Source organism: Pelobates fuscus, chromosome 6 (genome assembly GCF_036172605.1).
Source record: "Pelobates fuscus isolate aPelFus1 chromosome 6, aPelFus1.pri, whole genome shotgun sequence".
Classification (NCBI taxonomy): Eukaryota; Metazoa; Chordata; class Amphibia; order Anura; family Pelobatidae; genus Pelobates; species Pelobates fuscus.
The window spans coordinates 272,101,631-272,127,001 of NC_086322.1; the positions used below are offsets into that span (position 1 = coordinate 272,101,631).

Here is a 25,371-nt window from a genome sequence, read left to right on the forward strand (position 1 = left end):
GATCAACTGCTGGTAGATGCATGATACTCTACGCCGGTATTGGTCACACATAGGTGTTCAAACCACGTCTGCTCCCTGTGTATCGTTTCTCTGTTGGGGAGGTTGTAGTAAAAATGCCGCAATTGTGACTTCTTGAGATTACTTTTTTTTTTTTTTTTTTAATAACTGGTTACCTTTGAATGACCCCAGGAGACTCCTGGCACTATGTAGTGCTTATAAATAAACATAATTGTGGCTGTGTTGGGCACCTATGGGCTGGACTTCACTGATATGCGACCCACCAACAGTCCAGTATCACTGGGATAAAACCTGGAAATACATAAACCCTGGACTGTTGGTGGGCCACGAGGACTGGTTCAGGAACCACAAGTTCAGATATCTGCAGTAACATACCTACTTTGGGCAGTATTGAGTCTGCTAACACTGCAGCCTAGAAGGACCTCGTCAGAGGTTTGTAAATTGTAGGACAGCTTAAAGTGAAACATTACCAAGGGACTTTTGGCACCATAACCACTACAGTGCACACTCTTTATGGTGCTTTCTGTAATAAATTTACTATAGACCTACAAAAATGCAACAGCAGCTTCATTGGCATAAATAAAAAATTGATAAAGTGTGTTTATATCCACCGGGTCTGCTTTATGCCCACCAAAAAAAAAAAAAAAAAAACACGCTCTGTTCTGGAATATACCAAGATTATTATATATAATGCATAAAAGTATTTATTATTAATTTTCAGGTAACAAAAAAAAAAAAAAATCCAATGGAGTATAAACAGTAGTATAAACATTCAGCCTTGTAATTTACATTGTCTCCAACAATTCTTCTTGACTAAATTCACACACCAGTATTAAAAGGACGCTCTTGGCACCATAACCACTTCATATCATTGAAATGGTTATGGTAACTGGAGGCTCACACTTCATGGTTTTTAACTGGTTTAACAATGAATGATGGTGTCAGCAATAATAGGTCTTTCTAGATAGAAAAACTTCAATGAGGGGGAAGGGGGGGGGATAAAAATACAATAACAGAACATAAAAAAAAGTTATAAATAAATGTATTCAAAATAACCTTGTTCTATGCTTTTAGCATAGCCTCTTTCACAATTGCGCGTGCCAGGTTTCGTGCAAGAGCCAATCTCAGCATTTCCACTTTAGTATTCTCCATGTTCAGCTCCTAGAGTTAAAGATACAGAGTTAATCATAATCCGTAAATAGAAGGGAAAAAACAAACATGCAACACAGACAAACTAAGCTACAGTCCTCAAGAGTTATGCAAAGATTTTATGAATAACCATGTTCGAATCATCATTTCCAAAATGTGGAAATAATTCTTGGCTCAGGAATAATTAGGTAATTTGCGGTCTTGCAGAAGTAGACTGGTCTGGACTGAATTAACCCCTTAAGGACCAAACTTCCAAACTTCTGGAATAAAAGGGAATCATGGCATGTCACACATGTCATGTGTCCTTAAGGGGTTAATTAATGGGTGGGTAAGAGGTGAGGGTGAGTCTGAAGAAATGCCCCTGGCTGAGCGATGTGCCCAAAACTGCAATCTGACCAAGTTTTTTAATGTTTGTTATATGCTTTTCATAGTAAAAAAAGCAAACAAAACCTGTCTTGCAGTCCTTTTACAGGAGAATTTACTTTGGAACCAATCATGTGCATGACGCTGCCTTTAAATAATTGACAATATTGCCCCCATTCAAAGGACAAACATCGGTCTACAAACAGATATTTTATTCTTATGTACTGCAATATAGAATGCCAAAATAAGCCATAAACAGGTGTCCACTACGATCCATTCACTATACAAGTCATACGCAAAAAGCCAGTCTTAAAAGTTACTTGCTACTGCAAGCCTGGAGAGCCTGTGGCACACTCACCAGGAGTGAATTTTTGCTTGCCAATGGCTAGTGAGGAAAGGTAATTTTGAGCCCTGCTCAAAGGAATAGTCAATTAGCAAATTTTTACAGTGGCCACGGTATCCTTCCTTTAGTGGAATATATAAAATGTGTATGAACACAATTTATAATTGCCTATGTCAGAGATAGGCAACCTTCGGCACTCCAAATGTTGTGGACTACATCCCCCAAAATGTTCTTACACCCATAATGTTGGCAAAGCATCATGGGAGATGTAGTCCAAAACATCTGGAGTGCCGACGGTTGCCTATACCTGGCCTATATATCATAGTATGCATTGAGGGCATCACCTCACATGGGGCCCCTTCATTCTCTCCTGCACCAGGTGGAATATACCCTCAAATCATTTAATATATATATATATATTACAATTTCCAAATGTTTTAGAATGTCCATTCAATAAAAGACACCATTAGGAAACACTATAGACATGGGTATTGTACCATATTTATTTTATCCAATTTTGTCATACCCATTGATGCACTACTGGCCACCACCTATTCCTTTATAATCCATTAAAGCTTATTGCTCCATGGGTGAACCAATCTACATCCATTACCCTATACTTCCAACCAAAATGTATTAAAGAACAAACTGCCGAGGGGTTCGAGACTTATCAGGTATAAAAGTGGGGATAGACTTGCAGAGCTCCCGCTCCTGAGGCCTAAAAATAGACTTTTTATACCGCAACAAAGCTCAAATATTTATATCCTACCCACTCAGAACCCCCCTCGGAGTGCAATGGGCAGAAAGCACCGAAAAGCGGCTCTGGCGGAGGGTCAGACACATGCGGACATCAGGCGGTCCTTCTGCAGGCCGCCGCGGCAAACCCAAACAACAATGGCGCCCGCGGAGCCAAGCGGCTCGAGTGAATCTGAGCACTCAGAGGAGGATGAGGCAACTCACTCACAACAGACCCATAGCGGAGTGCACCAGAGAGCGGACTCGGACTCTGATCAATCGCCGTCCACTAAGGGAGACATAAAGAATCTCCTGCAGGACCTGAGAGCGGTGTGGAAGGCGGACCTTGCTGGGGTCCAAGTGGAAATAGGAGGCCTTAACCGCCGCATGAGTGCAATAGAGGCCCGAGAAGAAGAGAGAGGGAAGCGGGAAGATGACACCGACTTTCGGATCACTGCCCTTACCCAACAAGTGCAACACCTCTCTCGCACGGTGACCTCCCTGGAAACGCGCCACCGGAGAAAAAAACTTCAGAATCCGAGGGGCCCCGGAAACAGTAGGACAAGAAGCCCTGATAGGGTTTGCCACCGAAGTCTTACAAACACTGGGAGTCCGGACGGAAGGCGACCGACCACCACTGACGTCGGCCTTCAGGGTCCGGAAGGCCCCCACAGCACCCGCGGACGCACCCCGCGACATTATAGTGGTCTCAAGAGACATTACAGTGAAAACAGCTGTCATGGCACGATCAAGACAAAGCCCGAACCTGGTGGTCGCCAACCATAGGATATCTATATACGAAGACCTGCCCTTCGCGGTTCTCCTTGAACGGCGCAAGTTCGCGCCTATCACCCGGGCCCTCCGAGATCAGGGTATCAAATACCGCTGGGGGCTGTCGGGAACACTGGTGGTATCACAGGGGGACGCAATCCACACCCTGGCGGCCACTGGAGATCATACGAAGTTTCTAAACGGTCTTCTAACACAAGCACCGATCCCCCCGGAGCAGCCCACCACAGGGGTCCAGAAACCGGCGAACATCAACGCGAAGCAGAACCGGGGAAGCAAAACTGCGAGAGACACACACCTGAAAGGGAGGGAGGACCCCCCATAAAGAGACTCTCTTACCCACACGGCCCACACCTTACCGAGGCTCCGGAGTCCCGCGAGACCACAAGACGGCACGGAGGATTAACCGGGACAATGCAAGTTTTCCAGAAACCGACACCACTTGTTGTCCTCTCTTTTCTAGTTGCCTTTCTTTTTGTTGTTGTTTTCTGTTTTTTCTCTTCTTGGGTTCTGTTGAACTATCCCAAAAGTGACTCTAACAAGCCCCTTCCATGGGCCGATGCTGACTTTACCTGTATTACTAATGCTAATGTGTTGCTACTTACCCCACAGGGTTCACAGACAGGAATAGTCACTTAAGTTCAGCCTCACCCCATGAAACTCACCCATACACTCCGCTAAAAAACAAGCTATGCATATGTGCACGCACTGTGCCTTATCACACACGCAGTGGCCCGCTGCTCACTCTGACATAGTCGATTTAACCTAACAGACTACCTGATCTACAGGCAGATATAGAAATGAAGATTTTATTTTATTATATTTTACTTAATGTCTAGTAATAGTTTTGTCTTACTGAGACGTGACTTTAATTTCCACCTTAACAATTATAACCTTGAACTTACTCTATATCGCATACTCTAAAATGTGCATTGTGCTGTCATGCCATGTCTTTGTAATTCGCAGTTTACTGTTACCACGGGAACATATGCTCTTGGGGCATGATGATCTCATATGTAATTGCTTTAACTATATGCACGTCAAAATAAAGAATTTAAAAAAAAAAAAAAAAAAAAGAACAAACTGCCAATACAGATCTGCACCAATAGGTTAGCCACTGAAATCTAAGAATGTTTTGTTTACCTGTGATGTTGGCTCCTGTGTCAATTCTTGTTTCACCGTCATCCGGTCTTCCAAGCATTTCATTAATGCATAGGTTTGCTTAGAAGAGAAGATCACCTTTTCAAGTAAAATGAGATTGCAAATCATGTTAGTGGGATTAGCTATTTCATAGAGTTCAGAGAGTGATCAGTGCATTGACTTTTTACAGTAATGAGTCGTGCGTCTAGCTCACCTCGTTCTGTTCAAGGAGCGGCAGGGCGTCCAGCAGGAGAGTGAGCCTGAAGAAACTTGGTGCTATGTTAGCCGTCAAGAGAGAGAGCAGCAAACCAGCTGCTTCTGTAAACTGCTGCTCATTGTACATCCTATGAAACTCCCTGTACTTTCCTAGGATCAAAATGAGTGTCAATGGAAAGGACAGTAAGAAAACAGCAGCCAAGATAAGCATCTTAATCGAAAATGTGCCATTGCCCCAGTTAATGCACTAACCTAGGAATGTGAGACGGTCGCTGAGCAGCATGGTAGGACCCAGGTTGTCAAGCAGGTCCAAGTCTGAGAATTTCCCACGCTCACAATAATCGTTTAGGAACCTGCAATGGAAATACAGATTTCATCACTCTAAGCACAATAACCGCTGCATCGTATGGAAATTGTTATGGTGTTCGAAAGCTACAGATCTCTTCTCTGAAGCCTTTGCAAGCCCTCCCCTTCTAACCCTGCGCATACTTTATGTGGCTGTCCAATCACAGACTTCCCAATGCAGCTCAAGGCAGGTGCTCTGGGAAATTGCGGATTCATGAGTTTAGCTCCACTGAGATAAACAACCCGGAAGTAACAGGACAAAATGTGACAGCCATGGGGGTGTTAACAAGGTTAATTTATTAAATTGGTAATTTGTATTAAAATCTGCACAAAAAAAAAAAGGACACTGTTCACACCACACCACTCTTCTGCAAGCCAAGTTTTTTTGAGTGTTCCTTTAATAATGCATTTTTGGGATATTAAATATTGCAAAACAACTCATTCCCCAACAGTGGAGGGACACAGAGGCCCCAACCCTTAGGGAATGGTTTGCGAGAATGGAAGACCTCAGGGTGACGGAAGACATACACATGACGGTTACAGATAGGGCACAGCGATACCTGGACATCTGGACACACTGGATTCTGACAACGACAGGGGACAAATTCTTGGACGCACTCGGGGAGACCGGTCAACCCTAACGACCACTGACCCCCCCCCCCCCACTCCCCCCCACCGACGCCTGACTGACTGACGGGCAAAGCCATACACGAACCTTAGCTCGACCTTGGTCGCTCACACCGAAAGCGGACATAACGAGGCCAAATGCACTAACGTACACAGGTTTCTGAAATGACCCTTAGACTGACACATCGGGACTTAATGTCCCAAGACGATTCAATGCACGTTGAACGCCTGAGACCTGCGAGTCTCCTGTAACGCGCAATTAGGAAAGACAGAGGCCGGAGAGCCTCCACACACGTTACATCTATAGTTGGACCTACGAGTCCTGCCCGAACCCATGCTCCGAAATGCCAATTCTGCTCACTGATTTTGTTTTACGGTTACTAAGCAACCTAGTGTACTGATATTGACATCACCTGACTATTTAATATATATTAACAATCTCACTCTTTACACGTCATGCAGGGACCTGCGTGTCCCATAGTGATTTACTGTGCCACACGTATGAGAGACCTGCGAGTCTACCATTTATATTTCTTAGACAGAAAAGGGGGCCTGCGCGCCTCAATTCTCAACACCATCTGGGAGACCGAAAAGTCTAATCTTTACGAATGTTTAATGTTGTATACCATGGCAATAATTCCTGCAAACCACATAACAATAAACATTTTATTTACAAAAAAAAATAATGCATTTTTGGATGTAGAGTTTCGATTTAAATATCCACCCAATCTCACCGGACTGATATGTAATTCAGCACCCAGACTCACCTGTCTGATATAAGTGTTGCAAAAGCTGCATCTTTGGCTCGAATACTCCACGATAATGCTGATCCCAAACGGCCATTGCGCAGGGCCTTCATTGCCAATGTCTTGCAGATACTGCGGACTTAATTATTAATAAAAGATATATTCAATATTATAAATAACTTGACTTGCAAAAGCCAGTCAAAATAGGACACCTAATGGCAGGCAGACACTCCCAAAACACCAACGTTTAATGGGCGCGTTAAGCACCATAAACCCCCATGTGGTGACTGTGCTACTAGCTGGCCACTTACACCGTTTCCCAGTTCAGCATCAAACGATTTGAGCACTTTGTCAAAAACTGAAGCACTCCCAGGGGCCAATGGCCAAATTTGGGCATCATTCACACAGTCAATGAATTCTCTCCAAATTTGGACCAAACAGGCACTGCCAATGAGCATGTGTAACTAGGAAGTAGCAATGTTGTGAGCAGTTGCGTCTGGGGTAACGTCAGATTGCGTCAAAACACTCAAAGAAATATGGGCTGGTGTCAGTAGGCACCCTATACCATGGTTAGAATGGTCTGTAGTGCTTATGGTACTTTTAGTGTCCCTTTACATAAATGACTGGTAATGAAAGTACTAAGCTTGTTAAAAGGACATTACATTTATCTTCATTGATCTCACCTTGTTCAGTCATCTGTCTTTTCTCACAGATTTGCAGGACCTTCAGAGCTTTTTTCTCAGTAGTAAGAGGGATTCTTTCTATGTGAAGCTCAAGGTACGCACGTCCTTGCTCAGGACAGTAGTCAAAATAGCTAACTCCTAGTTGCCAAAGGCTATTGGGAAATAAATAAATATATAAACAAATGGTACAAAGAACATAAAGAGAGACACAGATTGAAAGTGCAAGAAATGATTTCAAGACAATAAAGGTTACCTGTGATGGGAGAAGAGTCCAGACGCATATTCAAGCAGGAGAAACTCTCTCATGTTTGACCCAAAACTATAAAGTGAACATGATAAGAACAGCTGGTTATCAAGAGCCAGACACCATGCAATCTCTTCATAACTTTCAACACGGCCATCTCACAGTCAAGAGTGAAACTATCCAAACATTTTGACAATTACCCGAGTTCCACCGGCACCTGCAATCTGTCCCTTCTTCACAGGTATCACTAAAGCGAACCACTACCACTTTAAAAATATAAATCCCGTCTAACTTTGAATGGAATTCATTGGATAAAAAAATGTCAGCTAGCCATGTAACGGTTATGACGAGAGGGCCCCTTTAAATGCAGTGCCGGAGAGATACTCAATCCCTCTGGAATGAAGTAACCGATTCAAATAAACCGACATCGCTCACAAAAGTACTGCGTATGTTAAAAACTCATCTGCCACACAGTGAATTGGAAATCGGATATTAAAATCAGATCTGACAATAAAAGTGCCTTGGATTAAAATGTGTTTTTTTTTTTTTTTTTTTGTTTTTTTTTAAATTCAAATACTAAACAAACAAAAACTAAATAAATCTAAGCTGATATTAACCCCTTAAGGACACATGACGGAAATATTCCGTCATGATTCCCTTTTATTCCAGAAGTTGTGTCCTTAAGGGGTTAAATGGTAATGTCCAAAAATGCATGTTTTGGAATGCGTATAACCATGGACATAAATAAACATATAACATTTACTAAAATTTGAACAAATATTTCTTTGTTAATATACTGGACATTGACAAAACAAATGCTTCTTGTAGAGATGAGTTGTTTTTACTGACATTGAAAAAGAGCTTGTGCCCGAAACGTTTGCTTGTCCTTCAAATAAATGCCTGGTAGCACATTTTGTGCACACAACTAAGTTTTTCTATGTTTATTTGGTTTTCACTGCTGGAATTACAGTGAGATAGGAGCTGCAGCTCAGGAGAAACTGTTTGTATCATTTAAGCCTTTAGGTATTGCAATTACCTGTGCCTCTAACTTTTTATTTGTTGGTATTTTTACTGAGATTTAAGGATTTCTATGTGTCCAATACAATGTTGACTTGCTAAATCAAACTATTGTGGTCTAATATTGTTCTCTAGTCACTGGATGAGATTGATTGGAGTTATATTCCACATAAGTTGTCTAGCAAGTGTCTGCCTCATCATGTACATATGAACTCCCACCAGCCTCAGCCAGACTTACTGTGCATGACGGAGTTGTTGTCCAGCAGTAGCAGGCAACTTCTTACACTACTTTTTAACACAGCATAAATTCCCAATTTTTATTTTTTTACCTCTGCACCTCAGGCTTGTTCAGTGTGCAATTGATGTTGCCAGCCAGGAAGAGAGTATTCCAGTAATAAAACGGAATTAAAAAGGTAACTATCACCAAAATTAAAACAGGTTCTACACCATAATCACTTCACAAATATTAAGTGGTTATGGTGCTTATAGTGACCCGTTAATTAAATAACCCACCTCCTGCAGGTATGAAAAGGCTAGGGATGCAGTTGCCTTTTTTCATCCCTCACTCTGCCATTTTGTTCATTTACGCATTAGGCCCTAGCCCACAAATAACATTTAGTCTATTGTACATAACCTATATGGATAAAGAAGAAGCACTTTGACATTATTGATGCTATCTATGGAGCTGCTCAAGTATGGTGGGATGGAAGCACGATAACCTTCACACTTTTCTTTTTTACACTCCAACCAGATCTGCTCTGCTCCAACCCAGAGAGTTCACCATTTATAATTCACACGGTCATCAATTGTTACTCCAACTGCTCAGGGATCATCACAAGAACTAATTCATGATATTCCTAATCTGGATAGAAGTATACACTCTATGAAGTCTTGCATTTCCCACATCTGAAAACACCTGCAACTATGTTTTTGTCTGATGCCCATTTTATAATGCTGCTTAACGCATGTATCGCAATCTAAACCGCACGTTACCTCCGATATGTTAAGCTACTTGGTACATTTTCTGCTATACCTTTTTGTCCCTTTAATTTTCAATAAAAACTTTAAAATAAATAAATATAATATATATATATATATATATATATATATATATATGGACCAAGATTAACTGGATGCAGCTCTCACATAACAAAATAAATACATTAAAAAAAAATTAGATAATATAATGTAGGATCCAAAGCATGGCCAGCTAAGCTATTCGCTTGACACTACACTCGATTAAACAAACTGCACTCTAGGGAGATGTGAAAAGCACCAGAGCCACATTTTAATATTCCCCACCCGTTACCCAAGACACGTACTATAAGCTGTGTGACTGGAAGAGCTGGCAGTGATCTAGCAGGTCAGTCAGGTGAGCCACAAACCACCAGTTACTGGAGACAATGCTGTGAAAACAAGAGAACAAGAAGTGAAAAACATCACAACGGGGGAAAAAAATACAGTAGATAGATGGATTATACCAACATGAGACAACAGAAAGCTCAAGTTGTACAAAGCAAGCTAGAGATAGCGCTTCAACGTTAATAGAAAAATCCACAAACTTGCCTGAACTCCTTAATGACCTGGTGAATGTCAAGCTCAAATGCAGCCAATAGGATGTTGTCCAGGGGCTCTGCGGTACTCTCTCCTGATAAAAATATGTTAAGGCTGGACTGAAACAGTGGAAGAAAGGCTCGGTTACAATAAGCTGTGCATTTGTCTGACCAAAATATCAGAAGTTCCATTCTGTGTGTATCCTCTACTAGAAATACTGAGAAGTGTATCAATAGACACCCTCACTAATGAAGAATGTTCTATTATTCTAGTTTATGACTTGATTTAATCAAAAAACAGTGTTACCCAGGGGCTAAAGAGATGGATAAATCTCAGAGTGCTAAATCGGGAGCAATCAGTACAGAAAGCAAGAGAATATATCTTATCGAGCTGCATTTTGCTGCAGAGTAGCACCGGATCTGCATGATAGACAGCGCTCTAAGTATAGCAAAATGCACCCAAAAACATTTTAGGAGTCATTTCTAAAATTTCTGTAATAAGAAAACCTTACATTATTCGTTTCTCTTCTCGATTATACTGACAATCAAGCCTCGGTTTAAAAATTTATCTTTTAAAGGTCAAACTAAGCACCAAAACAACTTTAGCTTAATGAAGCGGTTTTGGTGTATATATAGTTCCATTTACACAATTGCTGTTCACTGGGGAGGTGGAGAGGCTAAGAGGATAAAGGCTGAACCTCCTTATTCTCATTCTTGTAATAACTCACCCCGATAGTCAAGGGAAGGGGTAATAATGGTTGAGAAGCAGCTGGTTTGCTCAATTGTTTAGTACACATGCCCAACACAGTATACATGGTGATAGCTATAGGGGAGTATCACGCTGATACCCCTCACATTTTTTTAAAACATTTTTTTACTTGACTGTCACTCTATAGGGTTGTAATTTGAAATATCAAAAGCTTTAATGGGAGTATAGCCCTGTTAATAAGATTTATCTGCTATATTTTTATACATAAAAAACATAGAAACATAGAAAACAAATATATATAACCACTGCAGTCTCACTGTTCAATTATCTGCCATTTATAGGAGTTTAGTCACTTTGTTTATGCAGCCCTATTGACAACTCCATTGGCTGAGACTCATACAGTTGCCCTACACACTACCCCAAAAAGATCTATTTTTTTTTTTAAACTTCCTTTATTCCACAAAAAGTGTTTCATTTTATCTCCTGTTCTGTTAGACTGCTAGAGCCTACAGTAGCTCCCTGCGTTTGATGGAAGTTCAATTAACAGAGAAGGAGATAGTTACACACTAATCTAAGCTGAACAAACACTCAAAGTTCAAGCTTTAAAAACCCGTTACTTTATGTTGTTGGCACCCCATCCTCAAATGAAGCAATTTCCAATTTGCCACAGAAAATGAAAGAAAAAATAATAATTTTATTCCATAATGGCATCTCTCCTTGGACCAACAAACACATATCCTTGAATATCCAGTTTTTGCAAAAAATAAGAACAAAAAAACATATCCAGGCCTTTTTTAAAAAATTATATATAGAATCTAATACAACCTCTTTTGCTAGAGAATTCCACATCGTTATATTGTTTTTACTGTAAAGAACCCTTCACTCTGGTGTAAGTGAAATCGCCTTTCTTCCAGTCTCAATGGGTGACCTGTCTTTTGTATATTACTGCTAAAGAACATGTTAGCACAAAGCTGTTGTACTGAACCTGTATATATTTGTACAGTGCTATCATATGCTTTCTGAGATGCCTTTTATCTATATAAAAAAAATAAAAATAAAAAAATAAAAATTCAGTTTTTCTCGCCTTTCCAAAAGTTTCCATTCCCCTTATTAATTTTGTAGCTCATCTTTACACCTTTCCTAGCTCTGATATCTCGTTTTTTTAAAATTGGTGCCCAAAGTTGTAAACACACTATGCTGTAAGGGCTGACTGAAAATTAAACAATTTTTCCCCGTGTTGGCAGAGTCACAGCCAAGAAAGTTATGGCTAGGGCTGACACTCTCAGTCCATCACAGGCCACCGGGCTAAATCTTCCTCATACTGCAGCACAAAGAGTAAGTAAGCAGAGATGCCAAGCCTGGGAACGCCAACTTTTGGTGTAAATCATGGCAGAACAGTTAAACTTCTGAAGGTAAGACAGAGCCATGACACTCCTGTGCCAAATCCACTTAAGTACATAGTGCTGGTAGGCACTATTGTGGTAATCCACATTTTGGTTCTAATGCTATAAGAAACATAGAATGTGATGGCAAATAAGAACCATTCGGCCCATCTAGTCTGCCCAATTTTGTTTTTAAATACTTTCATTAGTCCCTGGCCTTATCTTATAGTTAGGATAGCCTTATGCATATCCCACACATGCTTAAACTCCTTTACTGTGTTAACCTCTACCACTTCAGCTGGAAGCCTATTCCATGCATCCACTACCCTCTCAGTAAAGTAATACTTCCTGATATTATTTTTAAACCTTTGCCCCTCTAATTTAAGACTGTCCTCTTGTGGTGGTAGTTCTCCTTCTTTTAAATATAGTCTCCTCATTTACTGTGTTGATTCCCTTTATGTATTTAAATGTTTCTATCAAATCCCCCCTGTCTCGTCTTTCCTCCATGCTATACATGTTAAGATCCTTTAACCTTTCCTGGTAAGTTTTATCCTGCAATCCATGAACCAGTTTAGTAGCCCTTCTCTGAACTCTCTCTAAAGTATCAATATCCTTCTGAAGATACGGTCTCCAGTACTGCGTACAATACTCCAAGTGAGGTCTCACCAGTGTTCTGTACAATGGCATGAGCACTTCCCTCTTTCTACTGCTAATACCTCTCCCTATACAACCAAGCATTCCCTGCTGCTCTATTACACGGTCTGCCTTCCTTTAAGTCATCAGAAATAATCACCCCTAAATCCCTTTCCTCAGATGTTGAGGTTAGGACTCTATCAAATATTCTGTACTCTGCCCTTGGGTTTTTACGTCCAAGGTGCATTATCTTGCACTTATCCACATTAAATGTCAGTTGCCACAGCTCTGACCATTTTTCTTGTTTACCTAAATCATTAGCCATTTGGCTTATCCCTCCTGGAACATAAACCCTGTTACATATCTTAGTATCATCAGCAAAAAGACATACCTTACCATCAAGACCTTCTGCAATATCACTAATAAAAATATTAAAGAGAATGGGTCCAAGTACAGTTCCCTGAGGTACCCCACTGGTGACAAGCCCAAGCTTCTAATATACTCCATTGACTACAATATAACGTAGTGTTTCTGATCAACCAGAGCCCAATAATGAACAAAATCAAATAAAGATCCTCAGGACTCAGCAATACATACAAGTGGTTTATTACTTTGATGGCTGAGTAAACCACCAATACGTATCGCCTGAGTGCTGAGGACCTTTATGATAGGTTATCCAAAACAAATAAAATAAGCTTAAGTTGTCAGGAGGATGGGAATGCACCTGTAATAATGTACAGTTTATTTTGTGGGTTTTGTTTTGTTTTTTGTAAATTCACAGCTAAGTGAACTCCTGAGAGTCCCAATTTTAGACAGTGTTATTGAATAAATAATGACATTCTGCAGGAGGAATACAATCACACTATCAATGTGCAAAAAAAAAACTATCCCCATCCATATTTTACCTGTGCATAGGAATGCAGTTCTGTGGGTTTCACTGTTGGATGTGTAAAGAGCAGATGTGACACAAGGTAGTGATACCAGGTTGTCATAAGTTCCCTCCTTTCCAGTAAAGTCTCTTCATCGCCCAAAAGAATCTGTGGACATAAACATAGGTGTCACGATTTAATCCAGCCTAGTGGGGCTAATAACCAGTTATTTTATGAAATCACTGTTACCTTGCAGATAGATTCCATGTCCTGGCTGGAGGAGAACGTCCCGCACATCAGGTGATGTGTACATTCTTCACGCCAATGCTGCCACTTAAGTTCAAATTCTGTCAGAGTCTGTGCTGTTGAGGACTGCAAAGGTAAGCAAAAAAAAAAATTTTTTTTTAATAATAAGGTAGAGCATTTAAAAAAAAAATCTGTTTTTTTTTTTTATTATTTATTTTTAAAAAGCTGACCGGTTAACTCACTAAATTCCTAATGCTCAGTCTAGACTAGCAAAAATGATCACATTATCAATCAGTGCTGAGATTTGGCATTCAATAGCCAGATAGACAAAAAAACACTCCTTGATTTCAACCTGCCCAGATATGTGAACAGTACAACTGGTACTTCTGGCATAATATTCCTGGTATTACAGAACCCATCCTATCACTAATATGTCATCATAGCTTTCCGTTTCCAGTCGATAGTTCCATTTACACAATTGATGGTCACTGTGGAGAGGCTAAGAGGATAAAGGCTGAACCTCCTTATTCTCATTCTTGTAATAACCCATCCCGATAGTCAAGGGATGGGGTTATAATGGTTGAGAAGCAGATGGTTTGCTCAATTGTTTAGTACACATGTCCCACACAATATACGTGATGATAATTATAGGTAGTGTCATGCTTACCACCATTCACCCTCCCCTTTTTATTTTAACTTTACTGTCCCTCTACAGGGTTGTATTTTGAAATATCAAAGCATTAATGCAAGTATAGCATTATTAATAATATTTATCTGCATACACTCAGCATGGGCATCTTTTTCAAGAGGTCGTCCAGGACACGGCACATGCTCCGGGAGTTCACGTTGGAAGAGGTTTCTTTGGACAGTAACTGCCGCGCTTCATCCATTCTTCCCTGCAGGACACAGCCAGTGATCTGAAAATGAGATGGGGTGTACAGTGTTTATCAGAACTTGTACGCAACATGCTGACTGATAGCCAAGGGGTTGTAGCTAGAGGCTATACTCAGAAATCCAAGTTATTGACAGTACTTGCCTATTGCCTAGGCTCTGATATGCTTGAGTCTGTAGAGAATGACAACAGAAAGACAGAAAAGGGAGAAGAAAAAAAATAAAGGGTGTGAGGTTGATGAGCATTCAACACTCACCGCATCCCAAAATCTGTCGTGTTGTGTGGGAGTTTGACTTTCAAGCACTTCTTGGGCAAGACTGTCCACCTCACAAACATGGAGACGCACCCAGTCAAGTAGGAGTATTAACAGGGGACCGGCTAAAAAAAAAAATATTAAGTGTTACATTGCATCACAATGCACCCTGCTTGTATTCGGACTAAAGTTCTCGATACATTAGACAATTAGAATGTAGGGAGTATCTGGACTTGCTCAGTGTTCAAACTAACCATGTTCTCCCATCACCATATACAAATGTTGTTACTTTTTGTTTACTGGACGAGGTTGTGTTTTGCAATCAGCACAGTCCCAGACAGTGCACACACACAGTCCATGATTCAGCTCTCTCCAGGGAGGAGATAGGCTTCCCTATTGTGTGCATGGACACAGCATTTACAATATGGACAAAAATACAGAGCCAAGTGTTCTAGTTATCTGACTGGCAGCCTTTGTCACTAAAAGTTATTCTTTTAAATGGCATTGGGCTCAGGAAACTGAAAGTGCCACATACTTTGCAGCAATGCAAATCTCTTACGGTGCTCAAACTGACCCGTGAAACCAGGTTAGAGGTGAGGCGACTAATTAAACTTGAGATAGGTGTGGAGCTACTCCAAGCAAAAATCTCTCTCTATATATTTGAACCTCTCTTTAATGGAAACTCATTCCTGGAAACTAAACTATCCTTTCGGGTTGATTGGTTCCTACCTAGATTGTAAGCTCACAGGCAGGGTCATCTACCTTTTGTATCGGTCTGTTTATACTGTATTGTTTTCACAATTGTACAGCGTTGCTGAATATGTTGGCGCTTTATAAATGTCAGTAATACATTTTTAAAAATTGTCTGTTTTATGTCAAAACAAGCCTGTGTCCGGTCTACATAACTGCTCTCTGACAGTCCGTAACATACACAATGACTTTTGGTTTAACCTCAAGTCCTTCAATCTCTCACCTGATGCTGCTTCAATGAAGAGTATCTCACAGAGGTTCCAGGTCAGCTCCATGGCAGATAGTATGGAAACCTAAGGAAAATAACATACTTCAGTTTAAACACATTGTGAGGGGTAATGAGGTCGGTTATAATATGTTATTACACATCACCCACTCAGAGTATCCAATTTACCCACCTGGAAAGAGTACTTGTTACTTTCAGCAACATCACGTGTAGAAACTAATAGGGAATAAAACATATATGGAGAGGAGTAATATGTGCAGGAGGAATTGCATATACAAAACAGAATTGTAACTGTCCAGGAGAGATTGAACAGAACAACAAACAAGGCGGTCCAGGAACAGAGGCATTCTGGGAAGCCCTTCAAATCAAAATTTACAAGACATGGAGGCTGGCAAGAGAAGCCAAAGTATCCATGTCAGCTATGCTTCAAGTTCAGATACTTTGCACCCAGAATTGAAATTCACTTAATATTGCTGACACGTCTCACTTTAGTTAATACACTCGTAGGATTGTATTTTGGGGTTTAAAGGGCAGTATTGTCTTTTTTAGGTGTTTGATAGCCGTTTATAATTACAATAAGCATTTACAATCAGCATGATCTTCTACTCACCAGTTAGTTGGTGCATCTCGTGTATACAAGCCTGGAGTACTGAGCGATAATTCTTACTCACTCCTATAAACCTGATTAAAAAAAAATTAAAAAAAGAAGAATTTTTACTTATCATACGTATGTTTATTCAGAGTTTTAGCCACAGTAATGTACAAGTGGATATTGCAGCCTCCATACAGGACAGATAACCTAATATGGAACAAAACAACTAAAAAAAACTCTTTAAGTAGTCAAACAACTACTACTAATATACCTGGGGTCCACTGGGCATTGGTCACTATCTCACCTGGAGACAGACATTGCAGAACAGAGCTAAGCATGGTGGAACAGGGGTTAGCTCATTGGCTGAGATTGACTGAGAACACACACCAAAAAAATAAAGTGTAAGATTTTCGGACCACCAAAAAACAAAACAAAAAAAAAACTCCACAAACAAACAAAACAGACAACAAGCACCAGAGTTCTGAACTAGGGCTAAAATTTGCATTTTTTAAAAAAGTTTCTTGGCCTTTGTTTATGGGTAATCTTCAGTAGGTGCTTTGTATCTAACAAATAGTGCACTTGACACCTTCCCAGCCACAAAACTAGACAACCCAATGTGTTCTGGTAAGGAATAGGTAACTATTCAAAACCAGTCAGATTAAACTGATATTTCTTTAACACTTGCTAACCTTGAAACCAACCAAATATTTACAGTAATACTAGTCCTCTTAGTGCCATGGACCCCTTCTTCATTGTAGTATGTCCCCCACCCATCAAATACATATCACAGACATACTGTGTTTTTCGAGACTTGCTGGATTCCTCATCAATCTTCTGCAGACCCACAAAGATGCCGTGTGATTCATTGTAGAGCTTACGAAGAACTGGCGAATATAGATCTTCATCATGGCGCACAATGTACATAAAACAACAGGGCTCAAAACCACCATCTCTGCTTCCAGCTTTTATAGGAGGATCTTAAAGTAGATAAAATAAATTGTAAATATATAACAAATGGAAAAAAAAATCATTACAAAAGACAAAACAAATTGTTAATTTCCATTAACCAAATAGGGCTTTGATGTTAAAAACAGAGTTGTCACACACTCTATCCTTATACAGTCAGCCCCTCTTGGACTGGAAGAGAGCAGAATGTCTCTGCGTGAAGCAGTGGCAAATCTGGCTTTTACAGCTCCAGTTCATTCCCACACAGCGTGTTGGCTGATAATGCCTGGAGGACGTAATATTAAGTTGCATCTTCCCAACGTTATACATAAATACTGTGCTTTGAAAGGCTATCACTGCACAGAGACTACCTACTAGGTGCATGAACACTCCCTTCCCTATGTCCTGTGCCTACTCAAGGACAACATTAGTGAGTAGTAATTGTGGAACAGAGAGTCACCGGGTTGTGTTTTAGTCTATATTTACAAATGTGTAATGTCTGTTTTTACTTCCTGTGACCAATTGGAAGGTAAAATACAAAGCACAAGGTTCCTTTTCTGTGTCTCCGTGGATCTTTCAAGCTTTGTTAAAATTATATATATTTATTTTATTTTTTTAAATGCCACAGGCAGTGTGCACTGTGGTACATATGTATGGCGATAATGATAGAGTTAATAGTGGGGTAAATATGGGAGGTAGTTTAGAAAGAGGGAATTAGTTGCTGGGCAGATTTAGCCAGTTAGTTAAGCAGATGTAGATGACCGTGCTGTTGCTAGAAGATTGGAGCTGGCCTGGTATTTGAAGAGCTCTTTATCTTTGGCTCTGGGTGCTTCACACATTGAAGAAGAGCCTCGAGCAGCTGCATCACCAAATTAACCCCGAATTCATTGACTGATTGAGCTGCCATGTGAGAAGGAAGGTGGCCTGCAGTCCTCATCATTGTGTAAGCACGCAAGTGTGAAGAAGTGGAGGGAAGTCGCGACCTGCTGTCAAGAAGTAGGAAAACACAATGTTGTAATGCCAGTCTTCTGAACTTAAAGGGACAGCACCTGGAGAGTAAGACTATCTCCAGAGAGACTTCTCTCTCCTGGCTCTATCCAAGTGCAAGGTTGAGGTGAGGGCTTGCCTAAACACTTGTTTCGGAGGCTTGAGAGTGAGCATCAGCTGGAATAGAGCTCGGATGTGGAAAGTGAGTTTCAGCTGGAGGAGATACCAGTTCTAGAGATGGATGTTCAAGGCAGAACTGGTACTTCTGGTGAATTACAAAAATGTGTAAATTTGTGAAGTATTAGCCTCGCTTATTGATGTAGATAAAGAGGTCCAGCTCAGGCTTGGTGTAGTGGGAGTAGTAGTAGTGTTTTATTAAGAGTACACCAGAAAAGAACGGTTAGCATAGAGCATTCTGTTAGCTTTCCACTTAACAGCTCAGGTAAAGGAGAAGATTAAGAGGGGGGGGGGGGGAGGAGCATGGAACTGAGGTGTATTGTAGATTTATTCCACGCTTAATTTAGTCTTTTTGTATATTTCACTTAACATAGAATGTGACTGCAGATAAGAACCATTCGGCCCATCTAGTCTGCTTGTTTTGGGAAGAAAGAAAGTAAGCCTTTTGTAGTGGGGTTTTCAGCATTTAGAAGACATTTGAATGTCTTCCCGGCTAATTCCTCATTTATCAATTGCACAGCTTGTGCATCATTAAATGATTAATTTTAGAATGAAAATTGCTCAGTCTCCTGTACTCCCTATGGTTGTTCTAATCCCTGATTTCCATTCTTGTTTGGATGGAAGTTTTAAACTGGTTTGTATTTAAACAAAAGTTGCACCGTATTCACTATTTTGTTTAATGGTTCTATTTCAGGTGTACATTGTTCCAGTTTGTTAGATTTTTTTTGATAGTTTAGTATTCCTTGGTATCTCTACTAAATCTGCTACTTTCATCTGGCAACAGTTGAATAGTTTAAAGGGACACTATAGTCACCAGAACAACTACAGCTTCATGTAGTTGTTCTGGTGTCTATACCATGTCCCTGCAGGTTCTTTGCTGTAAACACTGTCTTTTCAAAGAAAAAGGCATAATAATATGAAGTTCTGTTTATCTGCTTTTTGTCATTCCTTGTTATTTCCTTTCGGTACCGTAACAAAGCGTTTGGGTTATAGGTAATTATTTTATTAAGTGGGCCATGCAAAGGTTTGGAACTAGAATATATGGACTAAGCCTGTGTTACAAATCAAGAAGATGTGGCAATATATTGAGTGTGTGGGTGTGAGTGGCCTAAAAATGTCACAAATAATGGGCATTATTTTGGATCGCTCATCAAGATGTCCTGTTCCAGCTGTTCTAATTGGGTTCAGGGGGTAAGGATGATAGAATAATTAAGTCTAATATTTTGTGTAACTAAAAAAAAGAGGAAAAAAAAAAAAAGAATATGTCCCTTCGTGCACTGTTCCCTACAGCTGTTTTGGCGTAACCTGTGTTGGTTCCGAGCTTGCGCTGGTTAGAGTAAAATGACCTTGCCAGAAGCTGAATTTGCAGTGTTAAAACATTTTACATTGGTGAGTGATTTCTCCCACAGGTGTAGCTTTAAAATTTAAAATTTAAACTTGGATCTACAAAATATTTTGAGAAGGCTTTTGCTGGGGGGGGGGGGCACATCTCTCCCAGTTGTTACAGTAGGGGCGAGTTATGAGCATAGGCATAAATGGTATTAAAGGCGGTCATGTCATCTAGGACTAGATGGCAATTCAGTGATGTTTAACGAATATAGGGCACAAAGTTTTAAATGTTATATGTTATTTGGTTAATCGTTTTAAAGTGTATGATTGTTCTGTCCCCTTGAGCTTTAAATAAAACACCATGGCCTCGAACAATAAATGTTAAAAGTTAACAATTTGTGTCTGTTTACATTGTGTGGTCTATTTATTCAATTGTATACTATTGCCTACCATTCATACGGTTCTTTTATCTGTCTGTGCTTTTGACAATGTCTTTTTTTTCTCTTTTTTTCCCTCTAGCAATGTATAACATCACTCCCTTTAAAAAAGATAAAAAAAAATCTGTGTTGTCTCTCAAATCTAATTAGAAGGTGAAAGATTTCAATGAGATAAAGACGTTTCCACACATTCACATTACTACTTGGAGAAATTCATGAATGCCGCAAGGTTTATTCAGTAATAATGAACTGAGAGACAAATTACAAACTTTAAACCAAAATAGGATTTGGAGAGGGGGGAAACCCATCTAAGCTACACTTACAGCTTGGCAAGATTACCAAGAATTTTGTAATTTGTTTTAAAATATCACCATTCACAGCAAAACATCTACACCACAAAATACAACTTAAAAGGAACAATCCAGCATTATAAATAATAAGTTTATTTATAGCGCTATACTGTTTTAAAATCATCACTTTTATGAAGTGTGGGGGAGAGGGGGGGAGTAAAGACGCAAGCTGGAGTAGTTTAGGGATTTGAAGTGTTCCTGTTAACACATCTTGAAAGGTACCCACATAGGATCACATAGGACAGCAAATGCCAGTCAGGTTTATAACAAAGTCTCTATTCAGGAAACTAACCCAAGCTCCTCTGTATACTATCACCATTCACTGTAAAACAATTCTCGGTATAATGAATACATCCTTTGTGAGCCAATGGCTTTGAGACAACTTCTACCTGAATCATGGTACTGAGTGTCATACAGCAAGAGATCTCCAGGTCCCCAGGCAAATCCTATAGGACGATCCAGTTGCCCCATTCCTGGGATGAGCTGCAGGGTAAATGTAGAATAGATATAAAAATACTTAATACAAAGTATGTGGAGGGGAATCTAGTAATCTGTGCACAGCACACACTGGAGGGCTGTCTAGTCTAGTGTGCTGTGCACAGCACACACTGGAGGGCTGTCTAGTCTAGTGTGCTGTGCACAGCACACACTGGAGGGCTGTCTAGTCTAGTGTGCTGTGCACAGCACACACTGGAGGGCTGTCTAGTCTAGTGTGCTGTGCACAGCACACACTGGAGGGCTGTCTAGTCTAGTGTGCTGTGCACAGCACACACTGGAGGGCTGTCTAGTCTAGTGTGCTGTGCACAGCACACACTGGAGGGCTGTCTAGTCTAGTGTGCTGTGCACAGCACACACTGGAGGGCTGTCTAGTCTAGTGTGCTGTGCACAGCACACACTGGAGGGCTGTCTAGTCTAGTGTGCTGTGCACAGCACACACTGGAGGGCTGTCTAGTCTAGTGTGCTGTGCACAGCACACACTGGAGGGCTGTCTAGTCTAGTGTGCTGTGCACAGCACACACTGGAGGGCTGTCTAGTCTAGTGTGCAGTGCACAGCACACACTGGAGGGCTGTCTAGTCTAGTGTGCAGTGCACAGCACACACTGGAGGGCTGTCTAGTCTAGTGTGCAGTGCACAGCACACACTGGAGGGCTGTCTAGTCTAGTGTGCAGTGCACAGCACACACTGGAGGGCTGTCTAGTCTAGTGTGCCGTGCACAGCACACACTGGAGGGCTGTCTAGTCTAGTGTGCCGTGCACAGCACACACTGGAGGGCTGTCTAGTCTAGTGTGCCGTGCACAGCACACACTGGAGGGCTGTCTAGTCTAGTGTGCCGTGCACAGCACACACTGGAGGGCTGTCTAGTCTAGTGTGCCGTGCACAGCACACACTGGAGGGCTGTCTAGTCTAGTGTGCCGTGCACAGCACACACTGGAGGGCTGTCTAGTCTAGTGTGCCGTGCACAGCACACACTGGAGGGCTGTCTAGTCTAGTGTGCCGTGCACAGCACACACTGGAGGGCTGTCTAGTCTAGTGTGCTGTACACAGCACACACTGGAGGGCTGTCAGTCTGCAGTCAGTATGGTTATAATGAGTCCAGGGGGAAGAAAATCAATAATAATAAGAGTGGTATCAGTGTCTCCGCTACGATGATTATTAATATTAATATAGGGGTCTGTGTGTCCCCTATGATAATTATTAATAATAATAATAATAGATTTGTATCTGTGTGTCCCCTATGAAGATAATTATTAATGATAATAGTAATAGAGCTGTATCAGTGTGTCCCCTATGATAATTAATAATAATAGTAATAGAGCTGTATCAGTGAGTCCCCTATGATAATTAATAATAATAGTAATAGAGCTGTATCAGTGTGTCCCCTATGATAATTAATAATAATAGTAATAGAGCTGTATCAGTGTGTCCCCTATGATAATTAATAATAATAGTAATAGAGCTGTATCAGTGTGTCCCCTATGATAATTAATAATAATAGTAATAGAGCTGTATCAGTGTGTCCCCTATGATAATTAATAATAATAGTAATAGAGCTGTATCAGTGTGTCCCCTGTGATAATTAATAATAATAGTAATAGAGCTGTATCAGTGAGTCCCCTATGATAATTAATAATAATAGTAATAGAGCTGTATCAGTGAGTCCCCTATGATAATTAATAATAATAGTAATAGAGCTGTATCAGTGAGTCCCCTATGATAATTAATAATAATAGTGATAGAGCTGTATCAGTGTGTCCCGTATGATAATTAATAATAATAGTGATAGAGCTGTATCAGTGTGTCCCGTATGATAATTAATAATAATAGTAATAGAGCTGTATCAGTGTGTCCCCCTATGATAATTAATAATAATAGTAATAGAGCTGTATCAGTGTGTCCCCTGTGATAATTAATAATAATAGTAATAGAGCTGTATCAGTGTGTCCCCTATGATAATTAATAATAATAGTAATAGAGCTGTATCAGTGTGTCCCCCTATGATAATTAATAATAATAGTAATAGAGCTGTATCAGTGTGTCCCCTATGATAATTAATAATAATAGTAATAGAGCCGTATCAGTGTGTCCCCTATGATAATTAATAATAATAGTAATAGAGCTGTATCAGTGTGTCCCCTGTGATAATTAATAATAATAGTAATAGAGCTGTATCAGTGTGTCCCCTGTGATAATTAATAATAATAGTAATAGAGCTGTATCAGTGAGTCCCCTATGATAATTAATAATAATAGTAATAGAGCTGTATCAGTGTGTCCCCTATGATAATTAATAATAATAGTAATAGAGCTGTATCAGTGTGTCCCCTGTGATAATTAATAATAATAGTAAAAGAGCTGTATCAGTGAGTCCCCTATGATAATTAATAATAATAGTAATAGAGCTGTATCAGTGTGTCCCCTATGATAATTAATAATAATAGTAATAGAGCTGTATCAGTGTGTCCCCTGTGATAATTAATAATAATAGTAATAGAGCTGTATCAGTGTGTCTCCCATAAAGATAATGAGTTGGTTACAGTTTCCGCCGGCTCCACGTCCAGTTCCTCCATGTTCCAGCGCTGCCGGTTTCCCGCGTGATTCCGGGGTCCTTTCTAAGGCCGCCATGGCTGTCCGCGGCATTGCCTGCTGTGAGAGGGGGGGAGAATAAAACATGTTCATTAAAACTCTGTATCCTCTGCAGCGAACATTGCGGAGAACTGACCACGTTTTAAGTTAAAATAGCTCGCCCGTGGAATTTTTTTTTTTTGGCGGAATTGATAATATTTTTTATTTCCCCCCCCCCTCAAATTTTGGCTAATTTGCCCTAAAATGTCTTCAAGTTCTCATCAATTTCCAGTTTACTGAATAAACTTTCTGATGGTCCACCTAGCGTAGACCTAACTGTATTAATGTATCTACCAAGAGCAAAAGTTATTTTTTTTTTTTTAAATGTTTTATTATTTATTTGGGTTTTGTTTTGTTACATATTGTAATTTTTATTCTTACCCCTTAAGGACCAGGCTTTATTTGTTTGTTTGTTTTTCACCTAAGGACCAAAGTAATTTTTTAAAGCATTTTTCACAGTTTTGGCAATAATAATATGTGTATAATTAGCGAAGTTTAAGAAAAGTAATTCAAAATAAATTTATATTTTTGTCCAGATTTAGTGAGTAAATAATATGTCTAGGATTTCTGTTTATTTTTTTTTAGTAATTACAGATCATAAAATATAAGCACGATAAAATTTCAATGTGGAGCAATGTTAGAATTTGTAACTTTGTCTTACAAAAGTATATATTCATATAAAGTAGACATTAGCTGTTTACCTAAAGGTATTTTGACTTATTATGCAGCCATTTAACTGCAAATCTGTACTAAATATTGGTGTAAAATTTTAATTTTTTTTTCTGATTTATGAAATACACACCTATAACAAGGTTTTATAAATGAGTATTTTGTAAACCTGATGTGTGCTTCTATTGTTAAAAACCCCATATTGTGTTCAGCTACATCTTCTCTGTATAACAATACCTGCAATGTATTCCTTTGCCACTATCCTGTGAAGCTACAGTGCCATGTAAGAGACTTGGCTTTTTTAGTCCTACAGTTAAAATTTTCATAGATGTATTTGATTTGTCTATGTTTTATTTTGGGGCATTATTGCAGTTTGGCTGTTGAAATTACCCCGCAAAGGCATACCATTTGTGGAAGTAGACACTCCAGAGTATGTCATATGGTGTCAGTGGTGTATTTTGCATTTGTGCTTCCCTAGGCATGACGAAACTCTGGCACTCCCCCATCCATCCCTTCTAAATTTGCCCAACCCCTTCCTGTCAAGGCCTCACCTTTTTCTGTTTAAGACAAATAGACACATTCTGACACACCCACACACTGACAGACACACAATCATTCAGCCACATATTAACAGACACACAGTCACTGACATACAATGACAGACTTACTAACACACTCACTCACAGACAGACATACACTGACAGACACACTGTCACTCACAGACATACACTGACACACACACACACACAGCTGTCTGCTGCTGGGGCTCCTGTGCAGCTGGGTGGACGGGCGGGCGGTCGGTCAATGTTGGGGGCGAGGGAGCTGTAATCTTCCT

General features: G+C 40.1%; 1 protein-coding gene across 1 annotated transcript; it reads right to left on the reverse strand.

Annotated features, from left to right (window-relative positions):
- Positions 1-777: 777 nt before the first annotated feature.
- On the reverse strand, positions 778-23,841 carry NUP85 (nucleoporin 85). Its single transcript, XM_063425479.1, has 19 exons — positions 23,780-23,841; positions 21,135-21,228; positions 17,317-17,497; positions 16,539-16,609; positions 16,101-16,144; positions 15,926-15,995; positions 14,956-15,077; positions 14,590-14,724; positions 13,811-13,933; positions 13,598-13,729; positions 9,982-10,088; positions 9,738-9,821; positions 7,408-7,473; positions 7,155-7,306; positions 6,493-6,610; positions 5,006-5,106; positions 4,752-4,903; positions 4,541-4,636; positions 778-1,179 (listed from the first exon to the last, which is right to left on the reverse strand). Exons 1-19 carry the CDS (start codon positions 23,810-23,812, stop codon positions 1,081-1,083), a joined length of 1,980 nt encoding a protein of 659 aa, XP_063281549.1. The 5' UTR covers positions 23,813-23,841; the 3' UTR covers positions 778-1,080.
- Between the last annotated feature and the right edge of the window lie 1,530 nt (positions 23,842-25,371).

What these genes read in the sequence shown, in the direction of transcription:
- NUP85 (XM_063425479.1), bottom strand. Translation starts at nt 23,812, where the DNA reads ATGGAGGAACTGGACGTGGAGCCGGCGGAAACT. An exon ending in CGAGATGCACCAACTAACTG is followed by an intron (nt 16,145 to 16,538) that starts GTGAGTAGAAGA and finishes ATTCCCTATTAG; the next exon opens with TTTCTACACGTGATGTTGCT. An exon ending in CGCTCCTTGAACAGAACGAG is followed by an intron (nt 4,637 to 4,751) that starts GTGAGCTAGACG and finishes TTACTTGAAAAG; the next exon opens with GTGATCTTCTCTTCTAAGCA.